A 25114-nucleotide genomic window follows, 5' to 3' on the forward strand; every position below is an offset into this window, starting at 1 on the left:
AGAGCCACATGTGGCTCCCGAGCTGTAGTTTGACCACCCCTGGTGTAGATGATGTTGTTAGGTCCAGTGATTGTATTGCCTGGGTGTACGTGGCTGCAAAGTTGGCATCTGGGTTTACTGCAAGCTCTGGTGCCAATGTCCATGCCCAAATTAGATGTTGTATTCTTGTGGGTGAGGAGTTGTTTGAAGTTGGGGGGCTGTCTGTGTCCCCAGTACTTATGAAAGAGAACTGTCATTATCCAGTAGAGCAGATTCTGAGTCCAGTGGCCCCTTTAAGACCATCAAAAGGTTATTCAAGGGGTGAACTTTCGTGTGCATGCACACTTCATCAGATACTTGTACCTTCTTGTATCTGAGGAAATGTGCAGGCACACAAAAACTCATACCTTGAATAAACTTTTGTTGGTCTTCCAGGTGCCCAACTGGACTCAGAATCTGTTCTGTTGTTTCAGAGCAGCATGGCTCTGAAACTACTGGATCTGTCATTATCCAGTAGAGGTTGTAAACCCCTGATGATGCGATGAACTGTTTATAGTTGAGAGCTGTATGTGACCTCAAGGGGGTGTTCTGTTATTGGCTCTTTTGGGCCCATCTTGCAACAGGTTTTCTCTGGGTATTATTCTGGCTTTGTTGATCTGGGCCTTGACTTCATCAGGTGGGTACTTGAGTTCCCCAAAAGCTTGTTGTACAACAAACAAACAACAAACCTTTTTGGAACTGCCACTCCTTTCTTTGCATCGGCTTGAACTTGGGGGTTCCCCCATCAGGTGTGAGCAATGGGGCTTGCTTTGCCTAAAGCAGACTTGGTGTTCCTGGAACTCCATATTGAGGATCTTTCTTACGCTCATCTTTTGCTTTTGGGGTCTGGGTCTGATTTTTCTTTGTGCTTGAGGCCCATTGAGATAAGTGGTGTGGCGGTGTCCAGATTGGACTAGCAGATTGGGGTGGTGGGTGTGTACTATTTAGGTAGGAAAAATCCAATGCTCTGCAAAACACCCTACAGACTATAAATTGCAGAAAGTCTCAGAACAACCAGCAAATTCCACAGAACAATCAGCACAGTCAACAACCATGTTCCTTATCTTCAACCCCCTTCCAACCCTCCCAGCAATTAACACGGAACAATGGTCACATTCAACAGCCAGTTTCCTTATCACTACCCTTCCAGGAAGCCCCACCAAACAATGGGCACATCCGCAAACCAATTGCCCTTTCATCACACCCCCTCCAGCCTAGAAATAGCAGCTCTCCAGCAGCCCTGGCCCCACTCAATGCACAGCAGCCAAGAAGGTCTGAGCGCCTGCTCCGGCTGCAACGCCACTGAGGATGTTCTCCGCAGCTGAGAACGAAACGTCTGGAAGGAAAACTTTCTCCAGTAGAACACAGCACTTGATCCCAAAAGATTCTACAAACCCTAAAAATCCAATGCATGGTTATAGGATGGGGGAGACTTGTCTTAGCAGTAGTCTGTGCAAAAAGGATCTAGTGAGCTTAGTGGATCATACGCTGAACATGAGTCAACAGTGTGAGTCAATAAGACTGAGACCATCAGGGACTACCTGCTTCGGCAGGACGCTGACCTGGCTTGCGTGACCGAGACCTGGGTTCAAGAGGGGGAGACGACAGCACTCTCCCAGATGACCCCCCCAGGTTACTCGGTCTTTCACCAGTCGCGGGCGGGGGGGCGATACTCATACGGGAGGCTTACTCCTTCCGGGCTCTCCCGGCCCCAAAAATCGACGGTATTGAGTGCGTTGGCCTTGCGTGGGATGTCGGGGAGAGGTTGGCGATCTGGCTGGTGTACCGTCCGCCTAACGCACCGGCCAGCGCCTTACCATCCCTGATGGAGGCGGTGTCCGGCTGGGCGTTGGAGTACCCAGGGCTTTTGGTCCTGGGCGACTTCAATGTCCATGCCGATGACGCGGCCTCCACTCAGGCGATGGACCTAGTGTCTTCCATGGAGACACTGGGACTCTCCCAATTTGTTACGACTCCCACGCATCAGGCTGGACACACATTGGATCTGATCTTTGCGACCGGGATTCAAGTGAACGAAATCGCAACGGAGGCGATACCATGGTCGGATCACTTAGCCCTCAAGGCTCGTATGGAGACGCTACCACAACCCTGTAAGGGCGGAGAGCCTATTTTTGCTCGCCTGCGGAGCCTGATGGACCCGGAACGGTTCCAAACGACTCTTCGGGATCCTTGGCCCCCTTGCGACTCCCTTGATGCCCTGGTTGATGCCTGGCAAGATCGGCTATCCAGGGCAATCAACGAGATCGCACCCCGACGTCCTCTGCGTCCTTGTTCAAGGCTGGCTCCTTGGTATACCTTGGAGCTACGCGGGTTGAAACGAGAACTCCGACGACTAGAGAGGCAGTGGCGGCGCACTCGTGGCGAAGAGGCGAGAACATCCTACAGAATGCTTATGAGGTCTTATGAGATGGCAGTCAAGGCAGCGAAGAAGAAGTACTTCGCGGCCAAGATTGCGTCTGCAAATTCGCGCCCGGCACAATTGTTTAAAATAATTGAACATTTAACTGTACTGCCTCAGGGCAAACCAAACGTTAGAGAATTGGAAATAGGCTGCGAGGCTTTTGCGAAATTTTTTGCAGACAAAATCACGTCTCTCCGCCAGGACCTGCCCATCACCTTGGATACAGTACATGAGCCCGAGGCCCCGTGCCTGTCTTCTGATTTAACTCTGGATCACTTCGACCCGCTCAGCCTGGAGGAAGTTGACGGAATCCTCTCCTCTGTGCGCCCTACAACTTGTGATTTGGACCCATGCCCCTCCTGGCTAATTAAACCTTGCCTGAGGGAGCTTGAATGTCCTTTACAGGACATCATAAATAGATCCCTCTCGGAGGGACGCTTTCCACCATCCCTAAAAGAGGCCTTGGTCCGTCCCCTCTTGAAAAAAAGTACAGCAGACCCGGCCGAATTGGCAAACTACCGACCGGTCTCTAATTTACCGTTTTTAGGTAAAATCATAGAGAGGGCAGTGGCGTCACAGTTGCAGAGCTTTCTGGATGACGCTTCCATCCTAGATCCTTGCCAGTCCGGCTTTCGCCCGGGTTATGGGACGGAGACAGTACTGGTCGCCCTGGTAGATGATCTCCAACGGCACCTGGATCGGGGCGGTGTGGCGGTGCTGATGTTGTTGGACCTGTCGGCCACGGTCGACACGGTCGACCATCGGCTTCTGACCCGCCGCCTCGCCGATGTAAGGGTGAGGGGGTCTGCCTTACAATGGCTCTCCTCCTTCCTCGAGGATCGGGGACAAAGGGTGGCAATTGGGGGCGAGCGGTCCCAGAGGCGCACACTGGATTGTGGAGTGCCTCAGGGGGCAGTTCTCTCACCAATTTTATTTAATATCTATATGCGCCCCCTTGCCCAGATTGCCAGGAGACATGGACTTGGGTGCCATCAATATGCAGATGACACCCAACTCTATCTGCTAATGGACGGTCGGCCTGACTGCGTCCCAGAGAACTTAGACCGGGCCCTGCAGGATTTGGCAACCTGGTTGAGGAGGAGCGGACTGAAACTGAATCCAGCGAAGACAGAAGTCCTCTGCCTGGGTTGGGGCGCTTGGGGAGGGGAAATACCTCTCCCGATCTTCGACGGGGCGCCGCTGAAGGCGGCGCACCGGGTTAGGAGCCTGGGAGTTTTACTGGAGCCTGCATTATCAATGGAGGCCCAGATCGCAGCCACTGCCAAGTCAGCCTTTTTCCATCTAAGGCGGGCAAAGCAGTTGGCTCCCTTCCTAGAGCGCCAAGATCTGGCAATGGTGCTTCATGCAACGGTCACCTCGAGACTGGATTACTGTAATGCCCTCTACATGGGGCTGCCTCTGTACCGAACCCGGAAGCTGCAGCTGGTGCAGAACGCAGCAGCTAGACTGCTGTTAGGGCTTCCTAAATGGGAGCACATACAGCCTGGACTGCGCGAACTGCACTGGCTGCCAGTCATATACCGGATTCGTTACAAAGTGCTGGTCATTACCTTTAAAGCCCTATATGGTCGAGGACCTGTCTACCTTAGGGACCGTCTCTCCCCACATGAACCCCAGAGAGCACTGTGGTCAGCCGGGAAAAACTTGCTGACTATCCCTGGACCGAGAGAGGTGAAGCTGCAAAGTACCCATAACCGGGCCTTCTCCTCTATAGCCCCGAGCCTATGGAACCAACTTCCAGAGGAAATGCGGGCCCTGCGGGACCTTGAACAGTTCCGCAGGGCCTGCAAGACCTTCCTCTTCCGACTGGCCTTCGCTGATGAAAATGGAAATTGCTAAGGAAACCGCCATCATAAACATAAACAGCAAACATAGCATTAGCACTTATTAATTTTAATTTAATCAACTTTTAAAGCCTACGTAGAATTTTAATTAAAATGTTTACAATGTTTAAATGTATTTTTATCTATTTTTGTACAACTAAACCTAAATTGTGTTGTTAGCCGCCCTGAGCCTGCTCCGGCGGGGAGGGCGGGATACAAATAAAATGTTGTTGTTGTTGTTGTTGTTGATGTGGTGGCTAAACAGGCAAATGCAATTTTGGGCTGTATCAACAGAAGTAGTGTCCAGATCACGTGATGTGATGGTATCGATTTACTCTGCTCTGGTAAGACCTCGCCTGGAGTCTTGTGTTCAGTTTTGGGCACCACATTTTAAAAAGGATATAGACAAGCTGGAACAGGTCCAAAGGAGGGCGACGAAGATGGTGAGGGGTCTGGAGACCAAGTCCTATGAGGGAAGGTTGAAGGAGCTGGGGACGTTTAGCCTGGAGAGGAGGCGGCTGAGAGGTGATAGGATCACCATCTTCAAATACTTGAAGGGCTGTCCTATAGAGGATGGTGTGGAATTGTTTTCTGTGGCCCCGGAAGGCAGGACCAGAACCAGCGTGTTGAAATTAAATCAAAAGAGTTTCCAGCTCAACATTAGGAAGAACTTCCTGACTGTTAGAGTGATTCCTCAGTGGAACAGGCTTCCTCCTCGGGAGGCGGTGGGCTCTCCTTCCTTGGAGGTTTATAAAAAGAGGCTAGATGGCCATCTGACAGCAATGAAGATCCTGTGAATTTAGGGGGAGGTGTTTGTGAGTTTCCTGCGTTGTGCAGGGGGTTGGACTAGATGACCCTGTAGGTCACTTCTTACTCTATGATTTGGCCTGCATCGTTTTCCAAATGGGTTTTTGGGGGAGTAAAATTGGAACTGGAACATTTTCCCGTGCTTTAAGTAAACATTATCTGTATTTATCTTGTTTGTTTTGTATTTAGAGAATGATTTAAAAGTACCCCAAGTTAATTTTGTGCCCCAGTAGCAGATATTTGAAATGAAATATTTTATTATGAAAAAGTGCAAGCGTGGTTTAAATTTTCAAAGAAATTAAAATCTTTGTGGAAATTATTTTAATTGAAATACTACTTTATTTATGTCCATTTCTAGTCTCCCTTCTCCCCCGAGTGGGCTCACCACATATGAACATATGAAGCTGCCGTATACTGAATCAGACCCTTGGTCCATCAAAGTCAGTATTGTCTTCTCAGACTGGCAGCGGCTCTCCAGGGTCTCAAGCTGAGGATTTTCACGCCTACTTGCCTGGACCCTTTTTGGAGATGCCAGGGATTGAACGTGGGACCTTCTGCTTACCAAGCAGATGCTCTACCACTGAGCCACCGTCCCTCCCCTAAGACTTAAATAACAATAGGCAATAAAATCAGAAGTATTAAAACAAAAATTAAAACAATAAAATCTTGCCTAATGCTGCATTGGCAATAGCATCTATTTGTTGCTCATTTTATGAAAATACAAACCTTTTGAAATGGAAATGCTTTTGTGAAAATGCAACCTTAACATTGTTTAAATTCAAGGATTAAGTGTAAGCTTGGAGGCATTTAAAACTGTGAGCGTGTAGAGTCTGCACTAGCTGAGGAGCAACTCCGGGGGAGAGCAGCGCTTGAGCCCAGGGACACCTTTAAGACCAACGATGTCTTGTGCAAGGTGTAAGCCTTCCAGGGCGTGCACAAGAGAACTTCTACCCAGAATGAAACTTCGTTGTGCTTAAAGGGCCTAACTGGACTCAAGGTTTGTTCTCCCCTTTCAGACCAACACAGCTGCCCCTCGAAACTAAACTCAGTGGGGTTTACTTTTGAGTACAGATGCTTCAGACTCCATTGCAGTCTTAGCTACCCAAGACCTGTGCTCAGAAAGCCCTGGGCATGGCTGTCCTCTCATCTGCTTGGGCAGAGTTTCATTTCCTTCAGTGGGAGTTGCTGGGGCACTGCGGTTTCGTGGTCTCTCTCCGTGGCATGGCTTGCCCCTGTATAAATCGATGGTGCAGTCTCATTTGGAGTACTGTGTGCAGTTCTGGTCGCCGCACCTCAAAAAGGATATTATAGCATTGGAGAAAGTCCAGAGAAGGGCAACTAGAATGATTAAAGGGCTGGAGCACTTTCCCTATGAAGAAAGGTTGAAACGCTTGGGACTCTTTAGCTTGGAGAAACGTCGACTGCGGGGTGACATGATAGAGGTTGACAAGTTTATGCATGGGATGGAGAGGGTAGAGAAAGAAGTACTTTTCTCCCTTTCTCACAATACAAGAACTCGTGGGCATTCGATGAAATTGCTGAGCAGAAAGGTTAAAACGGATAAAAGGAAGTACTTCTTCACCCAAAGGGTGATTAACATGTGGAATTCACTGCCACAGGAGGTGGTGGCGGCCACAAGTATAGCCACCTTCAAGAGGGGTTTAGATAAAAATATGGAGCACAGGTCCATTAGTGGCTATTAGCCACAGTGTATGTGTGTATATAAAAATTTTTGCCACTGTGTGACACAGAGTGCTGGACTTGATGGGCCGTTGGCCTGATCCAACATGGCTTCTCTTATGTTCTTATGTTCTTGCCACTGCTTACCCACTTGGTGATCCCAGCACCCCAACTGAGCAGCTGGCCTTTGGGTTTGACTTGACCTGCTGTGATGATCCTCGGCTTAGTGCGGCCTGCAGGCTCCAGGGAAGCCTGTGTAGGAGTAGTAACCAGGCCGACATTTCCCAGGATCGCTTCTGTCCCTCTGATTGGGTGGGCAGCAGTTGAGGAGACTGGTGAGAAGGCAAGTGGAACTGCCTGGCAGAAGGGCATGTCTGCACCTCCCCCAGGCCTGGAACGGGGTTTCCAGCTGGCCTGCAAGGGAGCAGTTCTCCCTGAGGAAGGTCTGCTGGGGGCACTGCTGGGATTGCAGGGGTGGTGTCTCACAGCTCCTCTCCTCTCCTCTCTCTGCAGCTTTGCGGTGGTGGCTGACTTGTGAGCTCCAGAGTCATGTCGCACGAGAAGAGCTTCCTGGTGTCGGGAGAGCCTTTTCCCGGGCAGCAGCCGCCCCCCGTCCCACCAGGCTACGTCCAGCCTCCGTACCCGACTGCTCCGTACCCGCAGCCGTTCCAGCCCACAGCCTATGGCCAGCCTGGCTACCCTCCCACAGGGCCCTACCCGCAGGGCCCATACCCAACTCAGGGGCCGTACCCGCAAGGACCCTACCCACAGGGGCCGTACCCGACTCAGGGGCCGTACCCACAAGGACCCTACCCGCAGGGGCCGTACCCCCAAGGACCCTACCCGCAGGGACCGTATGCCCAACCCATTGCCCCAGAGGATCAAGACTGTAAGTATCTGACTGCTGGGGGGGGGCAGGGAAAGGGGGGTAAGCCATGCAAAATTGCTGGAAGTGGGGGGCCATGCAAAATTGCTTCTGACTTGCTTGCCCCACCCCAAGCTCACTTTCTGTGGCCTGGCCACATCACGGAGCATTAACTGGGCTGCTCCTACAGAGTCTAGGATGGGGTGGCTTGTGGGACGGATGGCCCTCAAAGCAGCCCCCCGGGTCCCCCCTCAGTCTCCTTTCTTCTCTTGCTGCATTGTGCCCCCCCCCCAAGGTGGAACCAGGCCCCCTGTCTATGTGATCTGGAGATCAGGCGGCGTGGCCTGCAGGATTGGTGAGCGCCTCCCCTTCCACTGTGGGTGCCAGGGGGTACAGAGCCTGGCAGAGTCGGAGGCCGGCTGAACTCCCTAGGCCCACAAGAGCTCGCAAGAGGAGGCGGGGGGAGGGCATGCACTGACTCAGCTGCTGCTGCTGCTTCTCCTAGCCCCCCTGCACAGCAACTACCATGAGGACGGGCCTCCCTCCTACTACGACAACCAGGACTTCCCCACCACCAACTGGGACGACAAGAACATCCGCCAGGCCTTCATCCGCAAGGTGAGCGGTGGGGGGGGGAGGGGGGCCGGGCAGGAGAACATGAGGCTCAACACTAGGAAGAACTTCCAGCCTGTGAGAGCGCTTCCTCAGTGGAACAGGCTCCCTCCTTGGGAGATGGTGGTGGGCTCTCCTTCCTTGGAGGTTTTTCAACAGAAGCTGGATGGCCACCTGACTGCAATGAGGGGGAGGGGTTTGTGAGTTTTCTGCCTTGTGCAGGGGGTTGGACTAGATGACCCTGGAGGTCGCTTCCCACTCAAGGGTTCTGTGGTTCTAAGATGAGAGGCCTGCTGGGCCAGGCCAAAGGGCCCTCTAGTCCAGCCGGCTGTTTCCCTGAGCGGAGGCCCGCGGACAGGGACCCAAAGCCACACAGGCGGCCTCTGAGCCACTGGCCAAATTCTCCTGGGATCAGTCAAGCCCCTTTTAAAGTCACCCAGGCTGTTGTGGTGCCTTGCAGCAACCAGTCATGTCCCACGAAGGAGCCACGGCTTCTGAGCCCGTGTGGGGCCGAGGAGGCCCAGGTGCAACTGGCTGGGTGACCTTGGGCCAGTCACACTCTTTCAGGCTGGCCTCCCTTGCAGGGCTGTTGACGGGAGACGGAGGTCTGTTGTTTTGGGGCCCCCCTGGGGGGAGATAGGCGGGGCATCACTGAATCGTAGAAGCGAAGGTTGTGGTCCCAAGATGTGGCCCCACAAGCTCACTTTGCAGCATCTTCCATTTCGGGGGGGGGGGGGCAAGAGACTTGCTGGTGCTGCTTAGGGGGGCTGGGGGCTGCCTTTGGCGGGGGACACAAAGCAGCTGGGGAGGCGAGGGCACAAAGGGTTCTGCAGCACTTCTCCTGTGGATGCCCCCACCAGCCCTTTGCACTAAGCAGAGGTGGCCAACGGTAGCTCTCCAGATGCTTTTTTTGCCTACAACTCCCAGCAGCCCCAGCCAGCATGGCCAATGGCTGGGGCTGATGGGAGATGTAGGCAGGAACATCTGGAGAACTGCCGTTGGCCATCCCTGCAGTAGAGGGCTCCCAGGCCCTCTCAGCATTGCTCCTGGTGGTTGTCCTCCAGGCGGCGGCTGCACCGTATTGCTCTGCGCAGACTCTTATCTGGGAGAACCAGGTTTGATCCCCCACTCCTCCACTTGCACCTGCTGGAATGGCCTTGGGTCAGCCATAGCTATCAAAAGGAGTTGTCCTTGAAAGGGCCGCTTCTGTCAGAGCTCTCTCAGCCCCATCCACCTCACAGGGTGTTGTGGGGGAAGGAGATTGTGAGCCACTCTGAGATTCGGAGTGAGGGCAGGATATAAAGGCCATGTCTCTTCTTCCCGCAGGTGTTCCTGGTGCTGACCCTCCAGTTGTCCGTCACCTTTGCCTTTGTGGCTGTTTTCACCTTCGTGAAGGGCGTGAAGGGCTTTGTGCGGAGGAACGTCTGGACTTACTACGTCTCCTATGCCGTCTTCTTCATTTCCCTCATTGTTCTCAGCTGCTGTGGGGAGTTCCGGCGGAAGCACCCCTGGAACTTGGTTGCCCTGGTACGGGCCCTTCCCGCCATGCAGGGCCTGTGGGGGGGGCTGCGGGGGAGGGCTTGGAGTGCTGCCCGGTTCCTGCTTCTCACGCTTCCTCTCGCCCACAGTCCATCTTGACCCTGTGCCTCTCCTACATGGTGGGCATGATCGCCAGCTTCTACAACACAGATGCCGTCATCATGGCAGTGGGCATCACGGCAGTCGTCTGCTTCACAGTCGTCCTGTTCTCCCTGCAGGTGGGTGCGTGCTCCCCCTCCTCAGTGCCCAGTGGTCTCGGGAGGCCTGGGGCTGCTGCCCCCTCCCCCCACTTAGGAGGAGCAGAAGAACATAAGGGAAGCCATGTTGGGTCAGGCCAATGCCCGTCCAGTCCAAGCACCAAGAAGCCAGAGCATCGCTGCCCCAGACATAAGAGCAGCCATGTTGGGTCAGGCCACTGCCCATCCAGTCACACAGTGGCCAAAACCCAGAGGCCATCAGGAGGTCCACCAGCAGGGCTAGAACTCCAGAAGCCCTCCGTCTTCTTGGTGCTTGGGGGGCAAGCACTCAGCCGTGTGCACAGGGCGCCCGGGCTCTCGACAGCTCGTCTACCTGGACGCTGTGGTTGGTGCTCCTCTGAGATGCTCCTGGAGACTGGCTGATCTCTTGCAGAGCAACACGGCTGCCCACCTCAAACTCCTGAGGACAAGTTTCTTATTCATTCAAAATGTGTACCTGGGAACTTTTGCATAAAAGCTACGGCTTTGGAGAAGGCTCCTTCCCCTGTGGACTGTCAACTGGGGGAGGGGGGGGGCTCCTTTGGAATTCCGACAGAGGAGGCGGAGCCAGCTACAATATGGCTTCCCCAGCTGACCTTCCATCACCCAGTGACGATCCTTGTGCTGCAGAAGCAGCTGCTGCCCAAGCAACAGCCTTCGACATCTCTCCCGCGGCCCATAGAAGTCCCACCCGACCGCCCCCGCAGTCTAAAAACCTCTGGCAAGAGGCAGTGTCAGGCAGACGACGGGCAGACCCCCCACCCCCACCTTCACCCCGGGCTGCAGAGATGGCTGGTGTCTGAAGGACAGACTTGCCGTTTCAGTGCTGCGAGGCTTGTTGTGGCTGCACTTCGTTGTGCTTACTGCAAAACTCATTGCAACTCCCCCCTTGCCCCGCCCCCCCCTTGCCGGAGGACCACCTGCTGCGGCATTAGAGAGCTTCACAGTTTGCAGCCCCTGCTCTCACAGAGTGGGGTTTCTTACAGAAAACAAAATATACTCTTAAATTCCATGACTATGCCAAACATAAAGCAGTCCTGTGCAACGGAAGCTCTTGCCCGTGGTTCTGGGCCGGGTGCGCTCTTTCCTGAGGCCCAGTTTCCACTTCCCTCTCCTGCAGCAGCAGCCAGGGTCTTTTGAGGACCCCCGTTTCTGAGCAAAGCCCAAACCTGCTGTGGGGAGTTCCGGCTGTGCGGGGGGGGGGGGCAGCTCCTCTCCTCTCCTTTTGCAGTCTGCCTCTTGGAGGAGAGCCCACTCTTGCAAAGAGGCAGGTGCACGTCCAGCCTAGCCTGGGGGACATTGCTGAGCCAAAAGTGTTTTCCTGCCCCCTTTCTTCCTCAGGCATCTGGGGAGGGAGGGGGCTGCCCTCCCTGATGGGCCCCCCTTGGGTGCTTCTCCTCCTCCTTTCAGACCAAGTATGACTTCACCTCCTGCCGGGGGGTGCTGATGGTGTGCCTGATGGTGCTGCTGATCTTTGCCATCCTGTGCATCTTCATCCGGAACCGCATCCTGGAGATCGTCTATGCCTCCCTTGGGGCCCTCCTCTTCACCTGCGTAAGGGCGGGCCCTGCAGTGGGTCTCCTGGCTGGCCTGGGCTGAGGTCCGGCTGTGGCCGCTGCAGGCTGGCCTTGCTGGAGCTGCAGCTGGGGGGGGCACGGGAGGGGTCCTGGGCCAGCTGCATCGTCTGTGTGGGAGGGGTGGCCACTACCCTTTGCCCTCCCCCGCGGCCTCTTGTGCCAACAGACTCCCCTTTCCCGGCAGTTCCTGGCGGTGGACACCCAGATGATCCTGGGGAACAAGCAGCTGGCCATCAGCCCGGAGGAGTACATCTTTGCAGCCCTCAACCTCTACACAGACATTATCAACATCTTCCTGTACATCTTGGCCATCATTGGGCGCGCCAAGGAGTAGAAGAGCTCCTCCCCCACCAGCCCCGTCTCCTCCTCCCCCCCTCCTCCTCCCGGCCTGTGTTTGTGTTCCTCCCTCTCCCCCCCCCCCCCCCCGGCCGTGGTGTTTCCTGGGCCAGGCGCGTGATGGGGCTCGGGAGCAGAGGGGGCCAAGTGGCTTTTCTCCTGCCTGCCCCTGAGGAAGGCCTGGAGTGGAGCGGAGCAGAGCACCGTCTCGCGGGACTGGAGGGTGTCTGGGGGTGGGGGACACCTGGATATGCTGCTCTTCTCAGCATCCCCCCTTTTTTTGTCTGGAGATATTTATTTAATGTGGGGGAGTGTCCTTGTCCACGCATGCCCCCCTCCCCAGTCTGTACTGGGGCTCTTTTGGGGCTCCTCTCCTCTTGCACTCGACAAAGACCTTTCCTTTTGGCTGCGAATGAGCTCTTTCCTACTTCCAGACCCCAGTATGGGGAGGAGGCGGCCCCAGTCTGCTTTGCCTTTCACCCCCCTGGGCTTCTTCCCCAGCCGCTTGGAGGGCTGTCTGGGCTCCCTCATCCCAGATTCCTCTCCCCCCTCTTCTAGTGGTGGGGCAGCTGCACCAGGACAGGGGAGGGCCTCCTCACTGGGGCCTCCTTCCTACCTGTAGGTCTTTCGTATAGCGAGGCAAAGTGCTGTAGCCAGGGAGGGGGAGTTCCTTGCTGCCAGCTAGATGCCCTGCACCCCTCCCTCCTTCCCCCAAGCGGCTGGCTTCCGGGGGGCTTTGGGCTGCAGCATGCTGGGCAGCCACAGCGTTGCCCCCTGGGCCTCTGCACTCCCCTGTATCTAGAGGACGTCCAAATAAAAGTGAGGCTGTACCGGAAGCTGGCCCTTGTCTGTCTCCTCTTTCGGGGGGCACTGGGGCATGTGCATGGCCAGCTGGACAGGCTCTGCATGGGGGGGCTGCTGGTGCAGGGGAGGGGTCTTTCTTTTGGGGCGGGGTTTCTGGGACCCTTTGAAGCACAGGCGCCTGCAGTCTGGGGTGGGGAGGGGGCTCAGTGGAAGAGCTTTGGTTTCCCTTTGTATGCCAGGTTCAGTCCCCAGAAGCTTCAGGCTTCTTGCCCTGCGACCCTGGAGAGCAGACAAGAGGGAGCTTGGTGTGTGTGTGTGTGTGTGTGAGTGATTCAGTGTCAGGCAGGAGGCCTCTTCCAGCTGCCTGCAGGGATCTGGCCTTTCTTGCAGTGTCTCTTTCCTTGGTGCAGGACAGCTTCCGCTGGAGTCTTATACTGAAATCTTTTTTTCCATCTCCTGAAAAGACTACTTTTCAGGAGATGGGAAAAAAGATTTTAGTCCACCCTTTCCGTCTCATGTATAATTTTGTAAATCTCACAGCCATCTTTTCTCTATATAGAAAATGCATTTACTTTATGTATTTATTCCGTTTGTAGCACACTTTTGTGACTCAGATTCAAGGCTGATCACAAAGCCATTCACTCAGGCAGCTTACAGCATCTCATAAGGCCCTGGCGTGAGGATTCCAGAATTGGAACTCAGTGCAAACAAGGTCTAAGGCATGACATGCAGTACTGCAGAAAAGGGCTTTGGGTGGGAGAAGACAAGGCTGTAAAAGCCAGATGTGAGACAGACAATAAACATTGCAATAGACAACAATCCCATGCCTTTATTAAAGTGTCTTCCTGAGCTTCCGTTATACTTGAGATAAAACATGAATGCTGCTGACGATTTCTGCTTTGTGCCACCTCATCCTGATCTCTTCAGGCGCGACATGCCACAAGCTGGGAGCCAGAACAAAAAATGGAGCGGCTGCGGAAGGAGCGCCTCCTGCATCCAGACAGCCCCGGAGCGGCCTCCTGTTCCCAAGGGAGTTCCCAGGTGGCGTTCAAGGGCAGGCCCTTGCTCAGTGCATTAGAGTAGTCCAGCCCAGCTGGCTGAGGCAAAGTAAGGCTCCATCTTTTGGGCTACGTGAAGATGGAAGAAAAGGTGCTTGCTGCCAGGTCTCAGATTCAGTGGGAGCTCACAGGAGCCCAGCTCCTGAACCTTTTCGAGAGTTCCACCTCCTTGTCCATGGAATAGTAGGTGCAGCTGCATAATAACCCTGGATGAGCTCCACCACCTATTTTTCTACAAATTGACCCCTGCAGGAACTCGCTTCTCCAGAGATGATCTTGGGTCGGGTCACCCCTGGGTTCTTCACTTGGCTTAGTGAGTCTCAGTTGGGCCCATCAAATGTGAGAAGCACAGCCTCCTTCCAGATGTCAGGTTTCCTAACCACCAGCATCTGCAACTTGTTCATCTTTAGCCATTTAACCACAGCAGAGGCTTCAGAGTCCTCTACCGCATCTTCTGGCAAGGTGGATAAAGAACGACAGATGCTGGGTATTCTATCGATGAGCACTTCCACCAAAGCCCCACTAATGATTCCTCCTAAGGGCTCCACACAGGAGCTCCAGGGCATCCAGCAGAAGGCCGTGGAGCTCCCCCACTGGGGTCATTGGCCTCCAACAGCCACCCACTGAGGCCTCTCCAGGAGGAGGCATCCAAACAAATCTAAATAATGTTAATCCAACCCTCCTCGGCCCTGGCCCCGGCCTGGTGGGACACGCTGCCAGCTGAGAGCAGGGCCCTTCCTTGGGATTTGTTGCAGTTTGCAGGGCCAATAAATCGGAGCTGTCCCACCGGGCCTTCGGCTGAGGCAGGGGACGTCAAATAACAACGCCCCCCCCCCCCCCCGTTCCAAGCACTCGGGCCCTCAGAGCAACTGGGGCCAGGAGCGATGGAGGGATCCCACCAAGCGACCCACAGACATTTCCCGGCATGAGGGTACCAGGGTACATGGGCACTGGAAGCAATGGTTGAGCTGCAAATAGCTATTTAAATTAGTTGTTTAATTTTAATTTAGTTGGAGCTTGTGTTTTATGGTGTGATGCTTTTAATGAGCTATTTTACTGTCTTATAATGAGTTAAGCTGCCCTAAACCCACTTTGTGGGGTAGGGAAGGGTATAAATCACAAAAAATAAATATATATTTTTTTTAGTTTACAGCCCACCTTTCTGACTGAGACTCAAAGCAGGTTACCCAGTATAACCTAATGCAACCAGGAGGAAGGAAGACAAAAAGACTAGATTTAGAATCTAGAGCGGGAAGGGACCTCCGGGGTCATCAACCCCCCGCACAATGCAGGAAGCTCACAAATACCTCCCCCCAAATTCACAAAATCTTCATTGCTGTCAGATGGCCATCCAGCCTCTGTTGAGAAACCTCCAAGAAAGGAGAGCCCACCACCTCCTGAGGAAGCCTGTTCCACTGAGGAACCGCTCTTAATCGTCACAGAATCCTAGAGCTGGAAGAGCCTCTAGGGTCATCTAGTCCAACCCCCTGCACAATGCAAGAAACTCACAAACATCTCCCCTCAAATTCACAGCATCTTCATTGCTGTCAGATGGCCATCCAGCCTCTGTTGAAAAACCTCCAAGGAAGGAGAGCCCACCACCTCCTGAGGAAGCCTGTTCCACTGAGGAACCACTCTAACGGTCAGGAAGTTCTTCTAATGTTGAGCCGGAAACTCTTGATTTAATTTCAACCCATTGGTTCTGGCTCTACCTTCTGGGGCCACAGAAAAGATTTCTACTCCACCCTCCTTCACTTGGAGTCTCAGAATGGCTTGCAGTCTCCTTTCCCTTCCCCTCCCCACAACAGACACCCTGTGAAGGAGGTGGGGCTGAGAGAACACTGGCAGAATCTGCTCTTGAGCAGAACAGCTTCTGATGGAATTATGACTGACCCAGGGTCACCCAGCTGGCTGCATAGGGAGGAGGGGGGCATCAAGCCCGGTTCTCCCAGATAAGAGCCTGCACGCCTAACTACTACACTAAACTGGTTCTCAGACACCTAATAAGCAGTGTAATAGGCGTAGGATTACAGAAATCTGAAGCAAAGTGAACTGTTAGACACGACACGTTAATACAGAAAAAATAGCATTGCATAAGCAGAAAGCAATGCAGTGAGAACAGGATAATGCATGCAGCAAGTAGATAATACAGACTACACAGCAGTACAGTCCTTAATGTCTTCCCCTTCTGCAGTAGGCCTCCTGCCCCATGGCTTCCCGGGGAGGTGGGGCCAAGAAGCCCACCCAGGTAGAGCAGGCCAGGGGGGTCTGTTCAGAGGAAAGTTCCACACCCCAACTTTGTCCTTCTCTGCCCTGGGTGGGTAGCGGGTGTCAGCCCCCTGCCTCAGGCAGAAAGTTCATAGCCGAGGGAGGGCCTGTCTTGGGCCCCTGGGCTGGCTGGCCGGCCTCTTCCAGCTGCAGAGCTGGGGGGGGGGGGGCAGCAACCGGCTCAAGCCCAGCGTGTCCCTCCAGGGCGGCAGCTCAGGCGGTTCTGGCCGAAGCGGAGCCTCTGGTCTGATTGGTTGGTTTGTTTCTGGATCTCTCTTCTGCCCTCCCCAAGAAGGCTCAGGGCACATCACAACAACAAATAAAATGCGTTACAATCAGTTGATGGGGTGGCAGCACTTTCCTTTGTCGCATTTCTTGTTTTCTTTCCTCCCCCCCCCCCCCCCCCCCCAATCCGTGTTGCTTCTGCACTCTGCAGCCCCTTTGCTCTTTGTGATGAGAAGCCAACATCTACACTGCAGAGCTAACTGTCTGTAGACAGCGAGTTGTATTATTTTCTGGGCATTTGAACTGCTACTGGGACTACATGTAGTGCTTTTAAAACCTTTTCTTATATTCTTTCGATAACAAAATAGGAGTCAAGTGCACCTTTAAGACCAACATAGTTGTATTCAGAACCCAAGATGTAATTGATAAGACAGATGTAATCTATCAATTACATCTTGGGTTCTGAATAAAACTAAGTTGGTCTTGAAGGTGCAAAAAGTAAAAAAGGTAGCCCCCTGTGCAAGCACCAGTCATTTTCGACTCTGGAGTGATGTTGCTTTCACAACGTTTTCACGGCAGACTTTTTACAGGATGGTTTGCCATGGCCTTCCCCTGTCATCTACACTTTCCTACCCCCACCCTCCCCCCAGCAAGCTGGGGACTCATTTTACTGACCTTGGAAAGATGGAAGGCTGAGTCGACCTGGAGCCAGCTACCTGAACCAGCTTTTGCTGGGATCGAACTCAGGTCGTGAGCAGAGGGTTGCGGAGGCAGTACTGCAGCTTGACCACTCTGCGCCACGGGGCTCTTCTTAAAGGTGCAACTTTTGTTCTACTACTTCAGACCAGCACGGCTGCCTACTTGATTCTTTTGATAAAGCTTTCTTTTGCTTTATAGCGTCTTACTGAAGAGTCTGTTTCCCTTACCCAAGAGAGGCCTGCTCTGGGGTCATGGCTTGAGGCAGGGGAGCAAAAGGGTCATACCGAGGCCCGTCAGCCTTGACAGAGTCCATCGGCAGGCCGGGGATGGTGATGATGATGGCTGCGAAGAAGGCCGCTTTCTCCACCTCAGTCTTATTCAGCTGCACCATTTAAAGTGAACATATGGACATATGAAGCTGCCTTATACTGAATCAGACCTTTGGTCCATCAAAGTCAGTATTGTCTTCTCAGACTGGCAGCAGCTCTCCAGGATCTCAGGTTGAGGTTTTTCACACCTATTTGCCTGGACTCTTTTTTGGAGATGCCAGGGATTGAACCTGGGACCTTCTGCTTCCCAAGCAGATGCTCTACCACTGAGCCACCATCCCTCCCCAAGTGCTTCGCATCTTGGGAGCACCTAAGGGCACACCCTGCGGAGGGGGGTTAATTTGGCCCCTCGATGCTGCAATTGGCGAGATGCTTTGCTGACAAAATGTCTCCCCCGTTCTGAGGCCCACCTGAGAGTAGATGGGGGGGGGTGAGGGGTCAGAAGCAGCTGCTGGTCCTCTTGGGATGGACAGATTCCGACCGGTCTCGCCCACAGATGCTGACAAGCTCTTTGAGAGCCTCTTGTGCTGCAGTCGATCCTGTCAGGGCTTCTGAACGCCTGCTGGGAAAGGGTCCCGGAGCTGTCAGTGAACTTCATGAAGGCCTCAACGACTGAGGGAGCTCTCTCTCTTTGAAGGAGGCAACAATCAGACCTCTCACTGGCTAGGGATGCATTGGCCATGCATAGACCAGGCTTCCATTTCCCCCAGTGCAGCCCACAGCCGGAGAACAGCCTAGTCACTGACCCGGAGGTGGAGGCATCTCCACCCAAGAAACTCCCAAGGATGGGCTTCCTGGCTGCAGTTCAAGTCCACAGAGCAGTAGAGGCCAAGGACCATCCGTGCAGCAGCCCTGCAGATGGCTCAACATTCGGAAGAACCTCCCGACAGATTCCTCAGTGGAAGGGGCTTCCTCCTCAGGAGGTGGAGGGTGGGCTCTCCTTCCTTGGGGGTTTTTAAGGAGAGGCTGGATGGCCACCTGCCAGCAAGGCTGATTCTGTGAATGAGGCAGACCATGAGAAGGAGGGCAGGAAGGGCTGCACCAGTGCTCAGTTCTTGTGGCCCTTTCTGACACGCCCAAGAAAAATGCTGGGGGTGGGAGGGAATGGGACCAGCAGGCACACCAGTTCATGGTATGTATTTTTTTACCCTCCATTTCTCCAAAATGCGCTCAAGTAAACAAAACCCAGTAAGCCACGCCTTCTTGCCTCATTCTGGACCTGCGAGCCCCCCTCTCTGCTGGCCACAGATGCCAAGGGAAGGGCCGAGAGCCCTTTGGCCGGTGCTCCCCCAGAAGCACACGCCTCCGGCCACCTTCAGGCCCAAGACCTGCAGCAAATGAGGCTCTTGCCGCTGCCTAAAGGGTGTCTCCAGCATTCCCCGTGCTGAGCTGCAGTTCTCCTCGCCCTGCATCCTGGAAATCCTCACCCACCCACCAGGTGTGAATGGAACCGCTGTAGGACACTGCCTCAGCGTGATCCACCTCCCCTGCGTGATCCCCAAAGAGCCATGGCCAGGGGTGTGGGTCGAGGTGGAGAGGTCCGGCAGAATGAACGAGGATGCGCTTCACCCCCTTCTCCCGACGGCAGTTATCCATCAAGGTCACTCCAATGGCTTCTGTTGGAAAGTGGGCCTGAAATCTAGGGTTGCCAAGTCCAATTCAAGAAATATCTGGGGACTTTGGGGGTGGAGCCAGGAGACTTTGGGGGTGGAGCCAGGAGACTTTGGGGGTGGAGCCAGGAACAAGGGTGTGACAAGCATAATTGAACTCCAAGAGAGTTCTGGCCATCACATTTAAAGGGACAGCACACCTTTTTAAATGTCTTCCTTCCATAGGAAATAATGAAGGATAGGGGCACCTTCTTTTGGGGCTCATAGAATTGGACCCCCTGGTCCAATCGTTTTGAAACTTGGGGGGTACTTTGGGAAGAGGCACTAGATACTATATTGAAAATTTGGTGCCTCTACCTCAAAAAACAGCTCCCCCAGAGCCCCCGAAACCTCCAAAACAATTTCCCATTATACCCTATGAGAATCGATCACATAGGAAATAATGAAGACGTTTCCCTCTCTCTCTCCCCTCTTTCTGGCCAGTCTGAAGCAGCGGATCAGCCTCTCAACTCACCATTTGCTGCCAGCTTCTTCACAGAAACACACACAGACACACCATCCTAAATGGAAGCCTTTCAAGTCAAGCCTCTGGAGGTGCAAAGGCACATGGTCCTTTGCAGGCGGGGCTCCCTCTCTCCCCCCCTCTCCCGCCAGCCAGCTGATTGGGACCGGAAGCAGCCTGGGAAAACTGAAGAAAGGCTGCTGCGATCGGGGCTGGCTGGGAAGGGCCGCCATCCCCCCCTCTCCCCCCCCCCCCCGCTTTCCAGAGTTTTGGCTAGCGGGAGAAGAAGGCTTCAAATTGGGGGTCACCAGGCAAAGCGGGGGATTTGGGAAGCCTACTGAAATCCCGACTTCCAGTGGAAATGCAATGGCAGGCTGACGGCTTCACAAGGATGTGAAAAGACAGTGGAGCTCATTACTGACCAGGAGTGTTCTCTGGTTGGAAAAAATCTCCCTGGATCAAAGGGAAGATCTAACCCCTGCATACCTTATTTGTTTACTCTCTGGGTATTTTCTGCGAAAGCAGATGCTTTGCAGACACCCTCAAGTGAGTGGTCTTCGGTCTTGGAAACTGACAACTCGCTCCCATCTGCACTTGCAACCCTCATAAGGCTTCCAAGCCTGACCCCCTCGGCCTCTGAAGATAGATGGACAGAACTCTCTACGGTCCAAGGGAGATCTCCCTGGAGACAAAGTGCTAGTCTCTCTTCTTCATTGCTACCCTCACCTTTTTAATGGGATTATAAAAAATATCTAAGAAACTCCTTAAAATACTAAATTTGACAAAAATGTAACTAAGAAACTATAAAAGTTAAATGGATGGGGGGGTTGATTACTTTTCCAATTTTTAACTTCTACTTTTTTGTCAAATGAAAGAACATATGTGTGAAAGTTTCTTTTTTTCTGGCTGTAAAGATAAACCTGCCATGAGGCTGTGTCAATATTTCCTGTCAAGAGCTGGACAGAAGACAAGACTCCGGGAGCTGCTGGGATTTTGACCTTGGCTGCTTCACTTGGTTGCTGGGATTTTGACCTTGCTGGTGGAAGGTTATAAACTGTGACATGTCTGCTTCGGGCCCTTAAATTTTTTTTGTTACCATGGTGAAAAGACACAAATCTGAAAGCAAAAGTACTGGATTTGAAATGGTCCCCTCTATATTCTGATTTCCCTGCACCTTGGACTCTGCGTCCAAGCAAAGGCTTCCCAGATAGGCTTGTCACCCACTAGGCAAACTCGGCCAAAACCTCGGGCCTTCTTGTCAAGGGTAGATTACATGAGGCGTGAGTGACAACGCTTGCCTGTTTGCCATGACTCGCTCGGAAGAGGCTGGCGGTGGCTTCGCAGGCCTGCTTGGGGACTGCGCCTCCTGCAGCAGGTGTCCTGGCAGACTGGCTTGCTGGGGCCACCTTGGCAGGGCGGCCTGGGTAAGCAAGGAAGGTGTGTGGCTGCCAGCAGCAGTGGCAGGGAGGCAGGCACGGGGACTGGACCAGCAAGGCAGAGCACCAAGTCCAGGGCAGGCAGTGGCCAGTGGCAGCTTTCCCAGAGTGTCCAGTCCCAGAGCCTGAGTCCTCCCAGGCTGAGGGGCAGGCGATTCCCTCCCCCATGTGGGAAGGAAGACTGCACATACTTTGTGCCCGTCTGTTCAGCGCCCCCTTAGGGGAGGGCAGCTAGCGGGGTGGCGGGTCTTTTTTGAAAGCTGGTTATCAATGCAGGGGGGCAAGTACTGAGTCTCCCCTGGGATGCCAGACCTTCTAGGTCCAGCCGTACTTGTCACATTAGATTTGATGCAGAAAATATTCAAGCAAATGGAACAGAAAAGAAAGACTATAACAGAAGGTCTTGGAAGTAGATTTGAAGCTGCTGATAAAAGAATGGTGAATGGTTTGGGGAAATCTAAACAAGAAATCAAAGCTGAGGCGAAAAAGACAGATGGAACAATAAGCCATTTTACAGAAGGAGTTAATGATGAAATGGCTTCTGTGGACAATATAACAGAAGAGACTGGCAAAGAACTCAAGAGGTATTTGGACTTGATGGACTATATGGGGAGAAATGCAATATTGTCTGAGACTGAGAGCTAAGAAGAAATTGACAAAAGACATTAGAGAAGGATAGCACTACTTTTAACAACTTTCTACAAACAGAGGAGATTGATATGGAATTTGCAGAAAATTCCAAAGAATCTTACAGCTGTAATTAGAGTCTGCTATGTTAGATTTAATGCACAATCACCTGGAAAGAATTAATTTGATTACGGCAACAGAAACAATCCACACACAGAAACTGAAAAACCCAACAATACTTATAGCAGAAGATAGTTTGATTTGATTTATTAGATTTATATCCCGCCCTCCACCAATAGGGGGTGGAGAAGTTGTGGGACTTTGTAATGATGGTTAAACTTATAATTACGGAAATGATAGTTTTTTTATTTATTAGAGGCTAGACATTCCTTTTTTTAGTGATTAGACTTTCTGCATGAAGAGGTTAAGGATGATTTTGATTTGGTTTTAAGGCTAGGGTTTTCAAATTTTTTTAAATAAGAAATTTGCTTAAGGGGAAATAAAAACAGAGGGAATTCTTTTTCTTTATGTATAAGCAAGGAAAACTTTGTATCAAAATTATATTCAGGGCCGGCCCGCCCACTAGGCCAACTAGGCATTTGCCTAGAGCACCAGCAGGGCAGGGGCACCCAATTCAGCCTCCCCCGCCCCCCAGTCAAATGCCCCCCAGGCAAAATTTTAATGACTGGAACAGCAGTGAAGCGCTGCTCCCAAGGCTCTTTAATGGCCAACACCCTGCCCCCATCGAACAGCTGATTGACGGGTAAAACAGTGGGGCTGGCAGCTCCTATGCTGCTTCTCCCAGCGCGCTCAAGATCAGTGCCAGAGCAGCAGCAGCGATCCAGCCACTGAAAGAGCAGCCACGCTGCTTTTTCCTCCCCACTTCCTTCCCACGCAAGCCAGAAAGGAAGTGGGAAGGAGAAAGCAGCGTGTCCACTCTTTCGGTGGCTGGCTCATCGCAGCTGCCCTGACGCTGATCTTGAGCGCACTGGGAGGGGCGGCATAGGAGCCACCAGCCCCGTGGTTTTACCCGTTGATCGGCGGGGGGGAGGGATCAGACTTTAAAGAGCCCAGGAGCAGTGCTTCACCATTGTTCCAGCCATTAAAACTGTAATGAAGGGAGGAGAGAGGGAGGAGGCACCGTGAGGGGGGGGGGCTACCGCTGTGCGGCACTCTGGAGGGGAGCAGCAGGGCAGCGATACTGCCTGGGGCACTATGTGCCCTAGGGCCAGCCCTGATTATATTTGTTGTAGAGAACATCAAAAGTCACTTTGGTGTAGTGATTAAGTGTGTGGATTCTTATCTGGGAGAACCGGGTTTGATTCCCCACTCCTCCACTTGCAGCTGCTGGAATGACCTTGGGTCAGCCAGAGCTCTCTTATCTGAGAGAACCGGGTTGGATTCCCCACTCCCCCACTTGCACCTGCTGGAATGGCCTTGGGTCAGCCAGATCTCTCTTATCTGGGAGAAGCGGGTTTGATTCCCCACTCCTCCACTTGCACCTGCTGGAATGACCTTGGGTCAGCCGTAGCTCTCTTATCTGGGAGAACCAGGTTTTGATTCCCCACTCCTCCACTTGCACCTGCTGGAATGGCCTTGGGTCAGCCAGAGCTCTCTTATCTGGGAGAACCAGGTTTGATTCCCCACTCCTCCACTTGCACCTGCTGGAATGACCTTGGGTCAGCCATAGCTCTCTTATCTGGGAGAACTGGGTTTTGATTCCCCACTCCTCCACTTGCAACTGCTGGAATGGCCTTGGGTCACCCAGAGCTCTCTTATCTGGGAGAACCAGGTTTCATTCCCCACTCCTCCACTTGCACCTGCTGGAATGACCTTGGGTCAGCCATAGCTCTCTTATCTGGGAGAACCGGGTTTGATTCCCCACTCCTCCACTTGCACCTGCTGGAATGACCTTGGGTCAGCCATAGCTCTCTTATCTGGGAGAACCGGGTTTGATTCCCCACTTCTCCACTTGCACCTGCTGGAATGGCCTTGGGTCAGCCAGATCTCTCTTATCTGGGAGAACCAGATTTGATTCCCCACTTCTCCACTTGCACCTGCTGGAATGACCTTGGGTCAGCCATAGCTCTCTTATCTGGAAGAACCGGGTTTGATTCCCCACTCCTCCACTTGCACCTGCTGGAATGGCCTTGGGTCAGCCATAGCTCTCGCAGAGTTGTCCTTGAAAAGCAAGAGCTCTCTCAGCCTCACCCACCTCCCAGGGTGTCTGTTGTGGGGAGAGGAAGGAAAGGAGATTGTAAACTGGTCTGAAACTCTGAGTGGAGGGTGGGGTAGAAATCCAATCTCCTCCTCTTCTTCTTTTCCCCTCTTCCCTTTTTATTTTTTATCTCTTTTTCCAAGTTTTTTGTATGCTTCCTGCTTTTAATTCTTCAATAAGACTAAACATTTGAAAAGAAAGTGGGCCTAAAATCCTGCTGCAATGCCTCTCAATAGGGTTGCTAACTGGGGAGGGTGAGGACTAGGCTTCCCAGACCCCCTCTGGCCACCAGCAGGGGATGGGGGGGGGCGGTATGGTGACCAGATCCAGTTGAGAAAGTCCTGGAGATCTGGGGATGGGGCCTGGGGAGGGCAGGGACCTCAGTGGGGAGGAACAAGTAGGGCTTGGGCCTGATGGGCATTTGCCCGTGGGCCCCACGAGCATAGGGGCCCCATACTAATCTGTGTATGATGCAGTACCAATAACCATTTACATTTTTATTCCTGTGAGTAGTTGTCTTAGGGGCCCAGTACACTGCTTTGCCCGGGACCCATAATGCCGTTAAGATGGCCCTGGGGACAAGGCCCTGACAGAGCCCTCCCTCCAAAGCAGTCGTTTTCTCCAGGGAAAATTATCCCTGGCCTGGAGATGAGCTGTGATTCCCCAGGTCCCGCCTGGAGGCTGGCATCCCTAGCTAGGCCATTCCAGGAGATCTGGGGGCAGGGCCCTCAGTGATAGAATGCCACCGTGTGACTGCAGCCCTTCCTTTCTGGCTGATTATGCATGTTTTTAAAGTATTTCCTCTACATTTCAACTATCAGTGAACCAGGCTTCCCAACCCTCCCACCCTGGCGGGGGACCCCAGGATTTCCACCATCTTCCCCCACTCCCCCAAAAAATGAAAGCGGGGGGAGAGGGGGGAAACGGCGCCGAGCCACCGGATCCTGAAGCCAGCAAGGCTGCCGCGCTGCTGCCGCCCCCTCCCCGCCCACCGCAGTTTCTCCTCCGAGATGGGCCCAGGCTGAGCCCATCTCGGAGGAGCAGCCAAGAGGCGGCAGCAGCGCAGGGGAGGGTGAGGCAGGCCAGGAGCATGGGAAGCCGTGAATCCGGGCCCTTCTAGGACCCGGACTTGCGGTTCGCCACGCTCCTGGCTCGCCTCCACCCCCCCCCCCTTCCGCTTCCACCCCAGAGGCGGAGTGGGCGAGGCGGAGCGGGCGAGGCGGCAGCGGCGGCCTCTTCTCCGCCCACCGTGGCTGCTCCTCCGAGATGGGCTCGGGCTGAGCCCATCTCAGAGGAGCAGCCACAGCGAGCGGAGAAGAGGCAGCAGCTGCGGCTCGCCACGCTCCCCGGTGCCGTTTCCCCCCTCCCCCCTAGCTCCACCCCAGTGTCTCCTGGCTCCACC

At 53.5% G+C, this 25114-nt stretch overlaps 1 protein-coding gene across 3 annotated transcripts; it reads left to right on the forward strand.

Moving 5' to 3' along the window:
* The first annotated feature begins 7289 nt into the window (after positions 1–7289).
* On the forward strand, positions 7290–11937 carry GRINA (glutamate ionotropic receptor NMDA type subunit associated protein 1). Of its 3 annotated transcripts, XM_060242899.1 has the most exons (8): positions 7290–7524; positions 7573–7660; positions 7932–7991; positions 8142–8254; positions 9575–9775; positions 9877–10005; positions 11434–11577; positions 11785–11937. In XM_060242899.1, exons 1-8 carry the CDS (start codon positions 7321–7323, stop codon positions 11932–11934), a joined length of 1089 nt encoding a protein of 362 aa, XP_060098882.1. In that variant the 5' UTR covers positions 7290–7320; the 3' UTR covers positions 11935–11937. The 3 variants fall into 3 exon arrangements, with proteins under 3 accessions (XP_060098882.1, XP_060098881.1, XP_060098883.1); XM_060242898.1 differs by having other exon boundaries at positions 7290–7660; XM_060242900.1 differs by lacking the exon at positions 7932–7991 and having other exon boundaries at positions 7290–7660.
* Positions 11938–25114: the final 13177 nt, after the last annotated feature.

Source organism: Heteronotia binoei, chromosome 7 (genome assembly GCF_032191835.1).
Source record: "Heteronotia binoei isolate CCM8104 ecotype False Entrance Well chromosome 7, APGP_CSIRO_Hbin_v1, whole genome shotgun sequence".
In the NCBI taxonomy this organism is placed as follows: Eukaryota; Metazoa; Chordata; class Lepidosauria; order Squamata; family Gekkonidae; genus Heteronotia; species Heteronotia binoei.

Coding starts and splice junctions, on each gene's coding strand:
- GRINA (XM_060242898.1), top strand. CDS start 7,321: ATGTCGCACGAGAAGAGCTTCCTGGTGTCGGGAGAGCCTTTTCCCGGG. Junction 7,992..8,141: donor CGGCGTGGCCTGCAGGATTG/GTGAGCGCCTCC, acceptor TGCTTCTCCTAG/CCCCCCTGCACAGCAACTAC. Junction 11,578..11,784: donor GGGCCCTCCTCTTCACCTGC/GTAAGGGCGGGC, acceptor CTTTCCCGGCAG/TTCCTGGCGGTGGACACCCA.